We start from the raw sequence: 15,549 nt of genomic DNA on the forward strand, positions 1-15,549 counted from the left end.
TAGAGAAGACTCATATATATTTTATGTGAAAAAAATGGAATCTTGCAAAGCTCTTCTTAGTAGAAACTTATTTTTTAAGTGTGTGTTCCAAACATAAACCCATACTTGAGGGCAATATGGTAAAATGCTCATAAAATACAGTATATATTTTTCTTCATATTTTTCCACAGTTCCTACATCTTTTTATAATAAACATGCATTATTTTAATGATTCTCAAACATACTAAAAAAAATTTTTTTCAATATACATAGAGCGCCAATAAAAATTTTTTAAAATAATAAATTACCAGTCTTTCTCCCATTATGAGTTAAGGACAATCATTTCTGAAAAGGTTTCTGGATCTATACCATTAAAAAAAAAAAACAACCCACCAACTTCTGTTCTCTAAGAAGGACTTGCTGACCTCAGCCTGTCCTCCACTACTTGTCCCTTATCCAGGCTGTTGCAAGTTGGAATCCCCAGTCATAAAATCTTAAAACATCTGTAGCACAGCGTACTCAGCAAAATATTCATGCTCTTTCTTAATGATCATTTCTGTAAAAGCTGGCAAAGCTAAGGATCAGGAAATGAAGAAACCATAAAGAATTATGGGTACTGAGTCCCTGGGGCTCCACAAGCCACCAGATGCTACGAGACACATGGCACTGTGGTTCCTTCACCCCGAGAAGCCCTACAATGGGAGTCAAGACCAGATCCAGGGTCCTGGTAGACTGGAAGGCAGCCTGCCCGCAGGCCAAGCAATTCTAGAGGAATCATAGGGCTGGTTCTTCTCCAGGATGGTGCAGGGCATTTTACATGGACTGGACAGGAGAGAGTTGGCTTGTCTGCTTCAGAGTCTAGTTGGCATGAGGACAGGAAGTAAACTGGTTCATGCAGGTCAGCCTCCCAAGGCCTGCACTCAACAGCCCCATCTCAGAGCGCCCAGTGGTTTCCGGGCGGGCACAGTAAAGAACCGGAGGCGGAGAGCTTGTCATACCGCTCGCTCCATGGTATTACACCCAGCACAAGTCACGGGCCCCAATCAGTGTCAGGTGGAAGGTAGCTATTTGCTGCAGCACCTAGTCCTTGGCAGGTAAAAGGACCCAGGTGCACCCATGGGTCAGCCACGGAAGTGTGTGGCACACGTCCAGCTAAGCCCTCTCAAGAGGCTGTGACCCTGGGCCGGGAAACAAGACCTACCTCGTAGGAAGTTCTGATGAGTCTGAAGATGTCCACCTCAGGGTAAGGCTCCACGTCATCGCTCAGCAGGGAGTGCAGGTGAGGAATGGGAGGCAGTGTGCTGTCTTTGTTGGTCACACTGTCTAAATACCTGGAAGAAGAAATGATTCAGATGTCACTGGGAGGCTAAGGTGGAATTCTCCCATTACAGTTCTCCACACATTTTCTGCCATCTCTGCCCTGGCAAACAAAAGACTAGAATTTCCTGAAGAACAGAGTGAAATTCCCTTAACTTCAAAAAACAAAGCATATGAAAGTAAACCCTCAGCCACCAAGCCAGTTAAGACACATGACACCCAGGAGAGACACTCAAGTATTGGGTTGGCCAAAAAGTTTGTTAGTTTTTTTCTGTACGATGGCTCTAAGTAGTGCTTAGCTGTCTTTAACTTCATTTGAAACGGTTTTGTTAGATTGTATTGTGGCAGCTGTCATGTCAGCGTGCATTTTTTTTTAAGAAAAAACATCAAAACTGGTGAATTTTTGTGCAGCCATTTTAATACAGAAGATGAAATATAGAACATTTTTGGCATATCATGCTTTATTATTTCAAGAAAGGTAAAACTGCAACTGAAACACACACACATGCACAAAAAAAGATTTGTGCCCTATATGGAGAAGGGCCTGTGACTGATTGAACACGTCAAAAGTGGTTTGCGAAGTTTTGTGCCGGAGACTTCTCACCGGATGATGATGTTCCACTGTCAGGTAGACCAGTTGAAGTTGATAGCGATCAAATCACGACATTAACTGAGGGCAATCAATGTTATATACCACGTGGGAGATAGCTGACATGCTCAAAATACCCAAATCAATAACTTTATTGGTGAAAATGAAAAATGTGTCTTTTATTTTATGCAGAAAAATAAACGGACTTTTTGGCCAACCCAGTAAGTACAATGAAGAACCAGACATGGTTTTCAAGGAGCCTTAGTACACTACCTTCCCAAAACGGTCATGGCCTCCCCGTCGTCCTTACAGTTCAACAGTTTGTCCACATTTGCATCCAGCACAGCCAGCGCCAGCTGGAATATCACCTTGATTCCTTCGTAGAAGAAACAGTCGACAACCACGACTGCGCTCTCAAAGGGCATCACGCTGAGAAACAGGGTCAGGAACCAAGACAGGGAGATGGTGGAAATCACGCCCAGGTCCTGCATGCAGTCGTAGAGCTGGGGGACGTAGTCTCGCGCCAGTTCCTCGAAGACACCCTGGTCCACCAGTGCACCTGCAGCAGGGTGGACCCAAGGACCCAGAGTGAACCCCTATGTCTTCTCACCAATGCACCTCAGCAAATGGCTTGACTAACACAATCCAGTTCACAGTTGCTGCTGACAGAACTCTGCTCCTTCCTCTAACTGTTCAGCTGCTACTACATGTTCCCAGTTACTATGTTACCATGTTACTAGTTACTGTTACATGTTCCTATGTTGCTAGTTACTATGTTACAATGTTTTTACCCTACTAGTTACTATGTGACTAGTTCACTATGTTACTAGTTATTATGTTACTATGTTGTAGACCAAGGCGTCAACACAGCCCAGTCACCAGAGTAGTTCTGGCTGCATCTTCTCTGTCTGGGTCTTCCTGTCCTGCTTTCCTCACCATAGAAAGCAGCAGTATGACAACTATAGGGGTGGTTGAGAAAGTCAGTTCACAAGGACTGCATGACATGACATACGATCAGTTCGTTTTGTTGGCAATATTTTTGGTTAGGCATGATATCTATCCCTAAGTGATTCTATTCCTCAGCAACCTTTTTATTTTTTTAATCACTTTTCTGGTTGCATGGTCCCCACATATGTATTCTTTCTAAATTTTTTTTTTTTTTCACTTAAAAGCATGCCAGGTATACACATTCATGATCAACTTACATTTCTGGAGAATAAGTTCAATGAATCAAATTAGGGTGCAAAGGTTTATAAATGAAGATAGAACAAAAGAGGATGGCATAAAGCATACAGTTGACTACGCTACCAACCAAAAGCTTGTCCTGCTAACATGAATGTCTAACACTTGCAGGGAGTATAGGAGTATCTGCCATACTTTGTTTAAACACACTGTTGTTGTCTGCTTTGTAATGAAAACTGTTCGGAAAATAATACCGCAGAAACTTAGTTTCTGGATAAACTTATATGCTCTTTTGTCCACTCCAGAGAGCCCTCTCTGAATACTTCTGCATTCCGCAGATTCTATCCTCTTCATGAAATAATTTTTTGTCAAACCTTTTGGGTTGATGGTCAGTGAGCTTGATGTAGCTCTCATGGGTCACAGAGTGGCACCCACAACAACTAGTTTTTAAAAGAATTTTTATAACAGTGATGCATATGTAGTCCCTTAAGTTCCACAGGGCTCCTTTGTATACAATCTATATGGATCAAGCCCTCTTATTCTTGTTTTGGAAAACTGGAGTAGCCTGACACTCTCTAGGCTGACTGGTGACTGACTGGAAACTGTGCTCCAGCTGGAATCGGGCCCCAGAAACATCTTCTTGATGCAATATGGATTCAGATGTTAAGTCCGTGACCACATACCGACCACTCTGGTGTTGTAGTAATCGGGGAGCATGCGCTCACATAGAGCCACCAGCAGCCAGAAAGCCTCCTCCTCTTTGGCATAGAGCAGTAGCACCGATGTGACAATATTCATGGCCTACCAGAAAGCAAAGGAGGCCATCAAACACATTTTACCAAATAAGCAGTTTATTAACCTGAAAAATTACTGAGTTAGTTTCACAGGGGCCAGCAAACTTTTTCTGTAAAAGGCCAGATTTAAAAATATATATGTAAAGGCTTTGCAAACTACATACACATATTCTTTTGAGGTTTTTGTTTGTTTGTTTGTTTGTTTACAACCCTTTAAAAATGTAAAACCATTTCAGCCTTGGCATGTAACTGTTAAGGGTCTTCAGGAACCCCAATATTCACTGAGGAGGGAGGCAGGCAAACCCTCATTCAACGAATTAGCCCAAAGGCTATTTGACAAAGCTTTTAACTTGCTAAAATCTCAGTGTTTTAATCCTTAATTCAGTGAGGTTTGGGTTTCCTTTTCTATCTATACTAATCATTTCTATAACCAGGTACACATGGCTTAAGGTTCCCCTCAGAGAACAATGAAACCTTTTAAACTTAGAGTCCTGGCCCATTATTTCCATCTGGATAAAAAAAAAAAAAAAAAAAAGACAGTGATAAGTACCAGTGACTTAAATTCTTTAAAGTAACCTACTTTATTACAAGATATTATCAGATAGCTCATAAGGAGTCATAAGGCTCAACTACTTTAATAGTCCTCTTAATTAAAAAGGGGAAGATCAAAAGATAAATAGGGACTCTGTTATATCAGAAGCCAACTAACTCTTGGACTTCTTTGATGGCCTAGAAACCAGTAATGGCTCATCAGATTTCTACAATATAAATGTCAAAAAGGAATTTTTGGTCTAATAGGCTCTTTCTTGCAGTACATCTTGCTCAACATCTTCCCAAATGAAATCATTACTAAAATTACACTTGGGAATTAACCAGACAATTCTAGTACATGACATGATCGTGGTCCTGGCTGGTTCCTTAGTCATCCAGTCAAGGTAAGGTTTTTCTAAGGGTCTACTTTGTAACAAATTCTGGACTAGGTGATGTGGGGGTGGGGAGGGGGGAACATAGTGGTGATATGTCTCATAGGGCTTAATTGTTGGTGGAGAGAGAGAAAATAAAGATGTAAAAGCTAACTAATCAATTTTTAGGTATATATAAATTGTGCTATCAAATAGATAAAATAATGTGGAACAAGGAGACCTGTATATGCTCTGTGTGTGTGTGTAGAGGAATTAAACCTTTAGCTTTTAGCTGGATGGTCAGGGAAGGTCCTTCTGAACATGCGGCATTTAAATCTAAAGGTCACCTTATCTTGGAGCTTTCTCAACTATGGTGTATGCACCAGCACAGGACATACTATTGGTTGGTATGTGGGGTAACACATTTTTACATCAAACTTAGCATTTATTTTTAAAATTTATTTTAATATGTATTAAAAATAACCAAAGCATATGAAAGTTATATTCTTAAGGACATGACTGCTTAGAAGGACGCCAAGTAGGAGCACTGTGGAACCGAGCACACAGAATTAAAGCCTGGTGCTCAGCCAGGCTTGCTGTCACCCCGTGGTGAGGGCAGATCAGAGAGGGATTGTGAGGGACTTTCTGAGGTCACCCTGCGGGATGGCAGGGAATGTAGTAAGAGCACTCTTGTCTCCTGCCTCCTCTGCTCAGTGCAGTGGTTCTCAACCAAGAAGATACTGCTCCGCAGGGGACATTTGGCACTGCCTCCTGGCATTTAGTGGGTAGGTGCTATTAAACATGTTATTACACAGGAATGTTATTAAACAGCCTGCAAAGCAGAGGACAGCCCCCCCACAAAGAATCATCCAGTCCACAATGCTAACAGCACCAAGGTCGAGAAACCCGGGTGCAGTGAAGTGACCATTCAGAGGACCATCAAGTCTTTCTTCTAGTAAAACAATTATTAGTACAAACCACCTGAGCCACTTACCTGGCAATACCCTATGTTAGGGTTTCGAAAAGCGTAAGCTGTCAGGACTCTCCTCAGAGCAGCGATGCCCATCTCGTTCTGGAACGCGGGGTGCTCCGGGAGCGAGCGGTGTAAATCCCGCTCGATCTCCTCTGTGGCCAGGTTGTACTTCCCCATGGACTTCTCCACCAGGTCTCCGTAGTACCCCGGGTGCGTGGCCTTCTCGTTGATGGCCCCTGGGAGGTACCCAACAGATAGCATGTCAAAAAAGTGCAAGCCCTGTCCTTGGTCTGCAGCCTCAACCTACCCGCCTAACACCCTCACTTCCCTGACCATTCAAAGGACACGTGCGAAATGACAACGAAGCCCCACGGGTAATGTGGCGCTGCAATCCTGACTCACGGGGACACGTGGATGGGCCCCCTCCTGTCTCCGTTCCACAGTAAGTGGCTATTTAAAAGCCTCGGAAGGTGGAGGTCTCCAAGGTGAGCAGCTGGGTTCGAGCAACTTCCGCAGGCCACCTCGAGGGGTCGCTGGTGAGCACAGGAGGGAGGTAACCGCGGGGCACGCTGCGCTGGGGTCTCAGCCCTCCTTCAGCACAGCTGCTGTGCTTTTGCTTTTTGGGGGATCCCCTTAAGCTTCTACTTGAAAAAGAAGATTTTGCTTCTCAGAAAGTTTGAAAACTGCTGCCATGTAAGATCTGAAGAGCTTAAATAACCATATTGACGAGTATGAAGCCATATGGAGAGAAGGTAATGGAATATCTGGAGGGATTTAATTGCGGGGGTGGGGTGGGGGGCGAGGGTGTTCCTAGTAGTGGTGAACTGCGGTTATGGATGGGAGCCCTCAGCGGGTGGGCAGGGGCTGGAGAAGGGGGCCTGAGAGATGTCCATTTTAAGATTCTTGAAGAAAGAAAACTCTGTACATAAATATCTAAACCTAAATATAATTATACATAATTTACATAAATATAATTATACTTTCCTGTAGGTTATAAGTGTAATTTATATATAAATATAAACTACACATACATATATTATATAAATATATACAAAATATATACACACATATGTATTATATAGCATGTGTATATATGTGTGTGTGTGTGTGAAAATATATACATATATATATTCATTCCTATGTCACCGTTTAGAAACTAGAGCCCCTGGGCTGTCCCAGTCCTTGTCCCTGAAGGTCACCCAGAGAGCCAGCATTAGCACTGACACTTGCCCTGGAAAAGGCAGTCTGGCCGACAGCAATGCAACATTGGTTTCAGCTCTGTTCTCAAGGGAGATCTGCAAGGCTTTCTTGCATTTGGCCTGCGCTTCCCTTCAGTGGGAAAACTGGGCCCGAGCTGGCGCAGAGGTCTAGGGGTCAAGGGAAGCAGGGCAGGACCCAGGTGGGGCTCCCCTCTGGGGAGCGGGGCTCTCTCGATGAGCAAGCTGGGTTCCACGTGAAACCCACCCCCAGCGAACAGGCTGGAAATAGGAGCTCGGTTGGTTCTCTACCCAATCGAGGGGGCGTGCAGACCACTCACCCTCTGGCCTCTGGTAGCTCATCACAGTCAAAGAAAACACCGGGTCTAACTCAGTGTCTCGGCAGCTGCTGCCCACTGTGTCCTAGGGGCTCATTTTGAGTTTTATTCTCATCTAAAATGCACTCTATGTAACTTCTACTTTGAATAGAAAAATGAAAACAATGTTTTTGTTTGTTTACTCTGTCAGCGATATGAATCAGGTTAGAGGGGCTAGGTGTCCGAACACAAGGAAGACACAAGATGGGACAGGAAGGATCGTCTGGGGCAGGATTTGTGATTAGAAATTGACTCAAATTTGAGTGTCTAAATGAGGTGCTATGGCTGGTCTCCTTAAAGAAATGAAAAACAAGACCTGTAAATGAAGATAGAACTGCTTTTACATAAAACAGAGAAAGCCAATTATTTTTCAGGATTCTATCACCCTATGTCTGAGATGTTACTACATCTCATTGTGGGCAATTACTATTTACATCTGCTTTTAGAAAGAGCTATGAGGATTTTTTTGATAAGGCTTTAAGTCTAGAAACTCTATTAATTTTAAAGTTACTTTTTAACTGAAAGGTTTTAATAACAGCACTAGAGTCAGCCATCTTGGGTTCCAATAAAAATACTCACATTCACCTATTTAGAATGATTACATTTCAAGCCTCTACCGGGCTAGAGCAACTGATTCGTATAGTAAAGACTGGTGACAGCCACAGGAAGGCCCTGCTGTGTGTGACAGATGAGGCTGGAAGGGAGGACCTGGAAGACCTCCGGTTGCTGACGCAGGGCTCCAAGGTTTGACCTGACAGGGTTACATTCGGGCAATAGCATGGCCTGTGGACCAGTTAAGGTGGACATATCATTCCCAGCCATCCATGACACATCTACTCTGTCCTTCCTGATGTCTCCAGCTTAGAGCATAAGTATGGTTCGTGAAGGCTTTCAGTTCAGTGCAGACTTTGGTGGTCTCTCCTTTGTCTCCCGGGAGGACTGTGAACTCAGGCAGCGGCACAAGCCAAAGACAGGGTTTCCTTGTTCCTCCCATTTCCTCCCTCTCTGCACCCCAGTGCCTGCTCCGAACACATGCCGCACACACTTCAGCATCATCAGTGAGGCTGACACAGCTGGGAAGGGAAAAAGAGCTCCCCAAGTCACAGGGAATGACCCTTGATTCCTTTGAGTTCTCTTTTTTCCTAAATAATGTCAGTAAAGAAACAGAAGAGGTTATTAGGACCCCCAGGTGGTGGCTTCAATATCTGAGCCACTGAATATGTGTCATTTTTACTGAGGGACTTCAACGCTCTGGTGAGGAAAGGGGACTTAGCTCTGCAATGGGGTCTGCATATTTGAAAGAGCCCTCGTGCACGATGGAGGGCGAAGGAGAGCCCTGCGGTCCCGCAGACTCGGGGACCAGTGCCTCGCTGTCGCAGCCCGGCGTACCTGAGAGCAGCAGCCAGAGCTCGCCGCGCATGCTCTCCGGGATGCCCTTCAGCACCAGCTCGCGCGTTTTTTCTGTGCGGTACATGCAGATCCCTTGCCCGTACTCGGCGAAGTGAATCTTCCAGGCTTGCTCCTTCAGAAACTCCTTGGCCTGAAAGGGATAAGGACACATGACTCCATCCCAAAGAACTTGAGAATGGAAAGTCCGCCGGAGCGGCGAAGGTCAGGACAGCGTGGGAACAAAGAACTCGGCTTGTGTGGCGTCCTTCCCAATTTGACTCGTTTATCACATCCTGCGGTTCTGTCATCGAGCTTTCTGGCCCCGAGTCAGAATTCCTCTTCCCTGAGACAGGTCAGCAGAATGCGAGTTCTATTAGTGGTGTCATGTTTATGTCTCCCAGTTAAAGTAAGTTATGTTTTTTAAAATGTGCGCAGAGAACTTATGTGATGGTTGACTTAGACGACAGTGAAATCAAGACAAAAAACTGTTGCCCGTACCCTCTGTAACTCCAGCCACGAAAAGCCACTCTGAAACCTAATGACATATTTAGACAGGATCTGCTTTACTTATGGGAAAATGTCTATTTACATAGATATGTAATGAAAGTTGTGGGGGAAAAGCAGGAGGGACCCACCAATTTCGGGTTGAATTCCTCGGGAGACCGCCGCCGATACATGGTCATCAGGGTCTGTGTGGCTGTGGGGACGCTGTTGCCATTTAGGTTAAACTGGCGCTCCCCCTCGGCATCCGAGCTCGAGCTCTTCTGGGGACTGGAGGAAATGAGGCTGCTGGGCCGAGAATACACCTGTGTACACAGACGGGAACAAGGCGTTGGAAGGGTTTGCCAGCGGCCCTTCGGTGTCCTCTACAGATAACAATAGCTAGCTCATGGTTCTCAAGATGTCCCCTGCTTTGTGAAGAAAGGAAGAAAGGCAGCAAGCCAGCATTTGGGTGGAAATTAGGCACATGGGCCACAGGCCACAGAACCTCAATCCTCAAGAGGTTTTCCCTGGATTTCAGCAGCATTTTTGCAAAAAAAATGGCCATTTATTTCTCTGATTAGCATGTATGCAAAGCATTCTGTGGTTGAATCAACTGCTTATGGGACGGCCTCTCTCCCCTCCTCTCTAGTTTCTGGTGCCTCCAAAATGCCCATAGAAGCTGGGGCAGGTGGGCAGGGATGTTACTTGGGAGCTTATCAACTTTACAACGTGCCTTAGCTGTCAGTAACTTGCTCTGTGACTTGAGCTAGTGAGCTGTCTTCCGGCTTCCAGTGTCCCTGGATGTTGGTCGGGGTGTAACTCAACGGGGACACAATATGGATTTTATCACCATAAACGCATAATGATGATATATTTCAGGTTTGAGAGTTTATTTATTGACCTCTGTACCATTCCCAACAATGTTGCTATATGAGTCACTTGTGTAACCAGGACAAATGACTTATTAATTCTTCAACCATAAAATAAGAGGATTAGATGAGATGGTCTGTAAGGTTCTGCTCAGCTCTATGATCCCCCATATAAACTCCATGAAATTTACATGAGATATCGCTCTTGGCATGAGTGTAGATGGTGTAAAGGTTGAAGGTCAAACAAAATAGGCAAGGAGGTGAACAGTTCAAACATAGGAAAAGGTTGAACCAAAATTGCCACAGACCTCATCATCTGAACTGTTGTAGCTCCCTGCAAACTCTTTGTCCGAGTATATTTTGGAGGTGGTCTGCTGTAGGAAATCAGAGATCCTCTGCACAAGAAAGTCTCTGTCTTTCAAATTGGCAAACAGGAAAGTCATCCTGTTCCTGGTGCTGATGGACAAAGGACTGGGGAGGACGCTGGAGCTGTCCGCCTTTTCCACAATTGTCACCTAAACAGAAGCAGGACACAAAGAATGTGACTTTACAGGGATTCCCCAGCAGCAGCCCCTGATCGCACTAAAGAAGGGTCACAGCACTTTTATGTTCTGTAGGGACCACTCAGATCTTACCAAGGCAAACAGATTCTTTGACTCTGTTCCAGCCAAAAAAAAAAAAAAAAAACAGCCAGTCAAACTGGAGCTCATCCAGAAGCTGGGATCATCTTGCTGGTTTGTCTAAGTCATTACCTCTAAACCAAGAGTGATTTTATGCCCCAGGAGACACTGGGCAACATCTGGAGGCATCTTGGGTTGTCACAGTGGAGGGTACGGCTGGCATCTGGTAGGCAGAGGCCAGGGTATTGCTGGGAGACCTACAGTGCCCAGGACAGCCTGCCCCCAGCAAAGTCCAGCCTAAGACGTCCACAGTGCCAGGGCTGAGAAACCTTGTTGTAAAAGAATGCTTTGATTTTCATTAAAATTTCATGGAGCCATAAAGGAGAGGACTCCTATCTGCTACATTATGCATATGAGATAGAAAACAGTCCTGATACTGGTTTGTTTTACCAAACGTAATGTTGGGATGGCTTTGAAAACACCAGCCATCCTTCAAACATCCCATGTGGACTGCAGAGCCCTGCAGCCTTCACCCTTTACCCCCTCAATGTTTCAAAGGCTTGATTCTGAACAGACAGGATATGAACAGCTTAATTGCAATCTCATCTCCACTAGGGGCCTATGTGGTGTGTGTGTTTGTGTGTGTGTGTGTGTGTGTGATGAAGTAAAAGCAACCACATTAGGAGAGGAGTATTGTACAAAAGAGAGACATCTGTTTTAGCTCTGCAGACATACATTTGGTGGTTTTATAATAGGATTTTCGTCAACAGGAAACCAGGATAAGTGCATTAAAACTTTTTTTTTCTTTAGCACATTAGGGGAAAGAAACCTCAAGGCAACCCCTAGATAAATGGTTTATTTGCAGTGGGTCTGACTATAGAATTAAAGCTTTCTCTCCCCTCTTCATTTCTACCTGCAAGCAGTCTAGACAGGTCCCACTTCAACCTCTTCATCAGCATTTTCATGTGAAATACATTTCTTCAAAGCAGAACTTCAAAAACTTTTCTCTCCACTTTGAGGCTAAGAAACCTGCTGGTATTGCCTAAAAGGTTCACGGCCCACGTGCAAAGTGGCCATGACTGGAATACATAAAGGGACGAACTGCAGGACCTGACTTCTACTCTCAGGTTTTATAAATACATATAGCCCAATATATATTTTAAAGGAATCCTCTGAGATGCTTGGAGCTGCATATAAAAGTTTTCTTTTTTTTTTCCTAAAGCAAAAAAAGAAGCTAGAGAAATGAGGGGAAAGTCCCTCTTTCTCATGAACAGATTTTCCCATGACTCTTAGGGCATATGTTAAATAATGTTTATTTTTAAAAAACCTATTATACTCCTTTTCTCACAACAAATGTTTTTCTGACTCTTCTGGCCACCAGGTGTCAGGACTAAATGACAGACACCAAGGGAATTAAAGGTTCAAGTTCTGTACCTAAAACCCAGAGAGCCATGTGGATCTTGATCAAGTCCAAGTGGAAGGTCCTTGATCTGGCTGGACCATAAATACAGAAACCACCAGTGACTTCCCACAGAAAACACCAGAATGCTCACACGGGTTACAAAATATCTGTCACTAACAAATGAGTTCTAGTTGATTTGGACCCTGTGAGCTTTGTGTCTAGGGGAAGGGAATAGCTATGTTCGAGTATTCTGGTTTAATGAAACACATTTTCATTACCGTGGGTTATAAAATAGACTGGAACTTAAATAAAATCTTGGAGTTTAATATGGAACATTTACAAGGTGATTTATGATGGAAGAAAAAGGCTTCATCTGGAATCTCTATCTAACGAGGAACCTGATTAGTTCACTTCATTCCGCCAGCTGTGCTGCCTCAGAAATTTCTTCAAAATCTATAGCAACGTGATTCTGCGTAATCACTGACCATCTGTCAATTTGGTCTACCTTAAGTCTAGATGTGGAATATATGTTAATAATCTCCAGGCGATATTTGTTAGTTATAAAAAATTAAACAAAACAATTCCTTGTCTATCTAATGCTAAAAATGGCCATTCCAAATAGGATTTAACATTCCCATGGAGGGCCCTGCTGCCCATCAGCTTAACTCAGTTCCTAAAGGTACCCAGTCCACAGAGAAGCCGTTCTCACAGATCCCGGAAGGAAGCGGGGGCCCTCGCCCCTGGCTTTATCAATATCGTTACCGAAAGGTAATAAAAATTACATTAAGTCCTTTGTGTCTTCCATTAGTCAGGTCAGGGCCCACCGTTAATAAATCTCAGTGATGAATCACGTTAAGGGGCGGGCACTGCCGTTTCACTGGGCATTTCTTTAAAGCTACATCCTCCAACCAAAACATGTGTTCTTTCTAAATGCTACCTCCACTACTGTCCCTGCTCTGATCCACCCTGAAATAGGACGGAGCTATCTCTGCCCTGCTACCCGTTAGGAAACTAGAAAGCAGGCGATGGGCCAAGAACATCTCTCAACCCCTATTCTCCCAGCTCCCCCGGCTCTCACCATTGGACTGCGATCGCTGGCTGGACCCAAAACCTTGGCAGATGGTGAACAGGGGAGCAGAGGTCCTGGCTGCACCTTCCGCCCCTCTCTGTGCATTTCCCTCTGGTTCAAAGGGCAATGTCTCGCTCAGGTTCATCAACAGCATACTCACGGTACATTCCTGATTCCCAGATGGGTTTCCCTAGCTGTTTCAGGTAACTCTGCTCTACTATACACTCAGGTAGTACTTGACGAAGAAAATTAAGTGAGGGACAGCATATGGCAAAAGTGACAAGTTGGCTGGAAGAGTTTTGAAATCCATTTCAGTCAAATGTAAATAATATCAAATTGCCCATCTCACAACTCAATACCAACAAGGTATCTTGGCCTCAAACAGTGTTGTAATACCAGTTAGTTCGCCCTATAAGAGAAACTAGATAGGTCCATTGGTTGACATTTCTCATTCTTTTTAGTCTACCAATTCTGCTTCTAGGAATGTATAATTTAAAGAAAATTAGCCCTGGCTGGAGTTGCTCAGCGAATTGAGCACCAGCCTGTGAACCAAAAGGTTGCTGGTTTGATTCCCAGTCAGGGCACATGCCTGGGTTATGGGCCAGGTTCCCAGTTTGGGGCCCGCGAGAGGCAACCACACATTGATGTTTCTCTCCTCTTTCTCCCTCCCTTCCCCTCTCTCTAAAAATAAATAAAATCTTTAAAAAAGAAAGAAAGAAAATTATACACATGATTATGAAAAAAACTAAAAATAACACAAAGGTCCAGTCATAGGTAACTGAACATATCAAATATATATCCATTTAATGAAATATGTAGTCATTAAAAATTATATAGGTTATTTAGTGACATAGGGAAAAATGTAAATACATACTCCCTATCAAAGGAAATGAGTAAAAATTAAAAATTCCCTTTGTTTCGAACTAAATGACATCAGTGACATATACACAGCAAAGTACAGAACAAGCCTGGAAAGCGGTTCAGCAGAATGTTCACTGTGGCGGTCTCTGATGGTGGAAAAGGGGGTGAATTTTGTTTTCTTTTTATTTGCCTGCACTTCTACAAATTTTCTGTGGCAGTGGTGCATTGTTCTTAATAGAAAACAAAGAATAAGAATTGCTTCCATAAATTATTTTTAAAAAAAGGAAAAGGAAGCCAGAAGGAAATTTGAATCCTTTACTACAGGGAATCTTAACCAAAGCTTCTAACTCTAGAGAAGAACCTGGGCAGGTTGAAAGCCTCCAGGTTCGAAACTGCAGGACTGCCAGCCCCTGTCACCCTCACCTGGAGTCCCTTCTCAACCCTACACCTCACAGCAAGGCCTCCACACAGGTACCACTGTGAAGACAAGACAGAAGCCTCCTCCGCTCCAGACACAATAACAACACTTCTTAGTCTTGACTGAACATGACAATCGGCCTAGGACTTCATTAAAATTCAGCCTCTAGAACTTGTAGAGATTCAGACTCAGCAGATCTGGGGAAGGTTCAGGACTCTGCCACTGTGGCCAATAGCCCTGGGGGCTCCAGGGCAAGGCACCGGAGGGCCAGATCTAAACAGCACTTGGCTTTCACGACCTCGGCCGTCAGGCTGCGAGCCAGGTCTAATAACTCCATTTTCTAGTTTCTGTATTTGATGCTTTGACATCTTGGAGCCTTGCAGACCCTGGCAGGACCACCCTTCCAGAGTTAGACACTCCTCAAGACTCCCCTGAGAGCAGGCCTTTCATATGCAAACCAGCCCATCCAGAGCCCACATTCCAGCCACCTCCTTTTTCCAGGCGACCACTGCTCACCTGCCCTAACCCCAGATCGCTAGGAACAGCCCCTACACCCCAGAGCCCACTGCGATTATTCAGGCCAGCCAGTACTCAGCCTGCTTATCCTGCCTCATCTGTTCCTTCCCCTGGAAACCGCAGTAAATACTCTTACCCAGAGTTTCCACTGCTGACCGACCCTGGTGCTTCTTTCCCCAGGGGCCCTCGTGGCCCCTCCCAGTGGGATCTGTGAGTCCAACAATCTGTCTTTTCTTCCTTTCTTCTTTGATGTATATATGTATGTATGTATGTATGTATGTATTGACTGTATTGGGTGACATCAGTTAACAAAATTGTATAGGTTTCAGGTGTACAACTCCATAATAAATCATCCGTATATTATATTGCATGGTCACCATCCAAAGGAAACAATCTATCTATCTTTTCAAGGCAGTCATCCCCTGACCTGGTGGCCATACCTGAATAATAATGAAATCTCCACTGTAAAACACTAGGCTGCCATTGGAAGGAGAACTCTCGTGGGTCCCACAGTCACTCAGATCGATGGCAACACACGAAAGGGTAGTGGGTGTTGCCAAAGAATTAAAAGCATTCATTTATGGTTCACAGCCAGCCAACTTCTGGTAACGAT

General features: G+C 44.3%; 1 protein-coding gene across 1 annotated transcript in view; it reads right to left on the minus strand.

Moving 5' to 3' along the window:
• Positions 1–15,549, minus strand: part of TBC1D9 (TBC1 domain family member 9) — a 74,348-nt gene that overhangs the window by 12,335 nt on the left and 46,464 nt on the right. Inside the window, exons 7-13 of the mRNA XM_090289947.1 lie at positions 10,359–10,565; positions 9,334–9,504; positions 8,699–8,849; positions 5,758–5,972; positions 3,751–3,868; positions 2,159–2,444; positions 1,181–1,310 (exon numbers count right to left, since the gene is read on the minus strand). Of these exons, the coding sequence (XP_090146073.1) occupies positions 1,181–1,310; positions 2,159–2,444; positions 3,751–3,868; positions 5,758–5,972; positions 8,699–8,849; positions 9,334–9,504; positions 10,359–10,565 (1,278 nt within the window). The remainder of the gene's footprint in view (positions 1–1,180; positions 1,311–2,158; positions 2,445–3,750; positions 3,869–5,757; positions 5,973–8,698; positions 8,850–9,333; positions 9,505–10,358; positions 10,566–15,549) is intronic.

The sequence above is a fragment of the Furipterus horrens genome, unplaced genomic scaffold (genome assembly GCF_987537825.1).
Source record: "Furipterus horrens unplaced genomic scaffold, mFurHor1.1.pri manual_scaffold_10, whole genome shotgun sequence".
NCBI lineage: Eukaryota > Metazoa > Chordata > Mammalia > Chiroptera > Furipteridae > Furipterus > Furipterus horrens.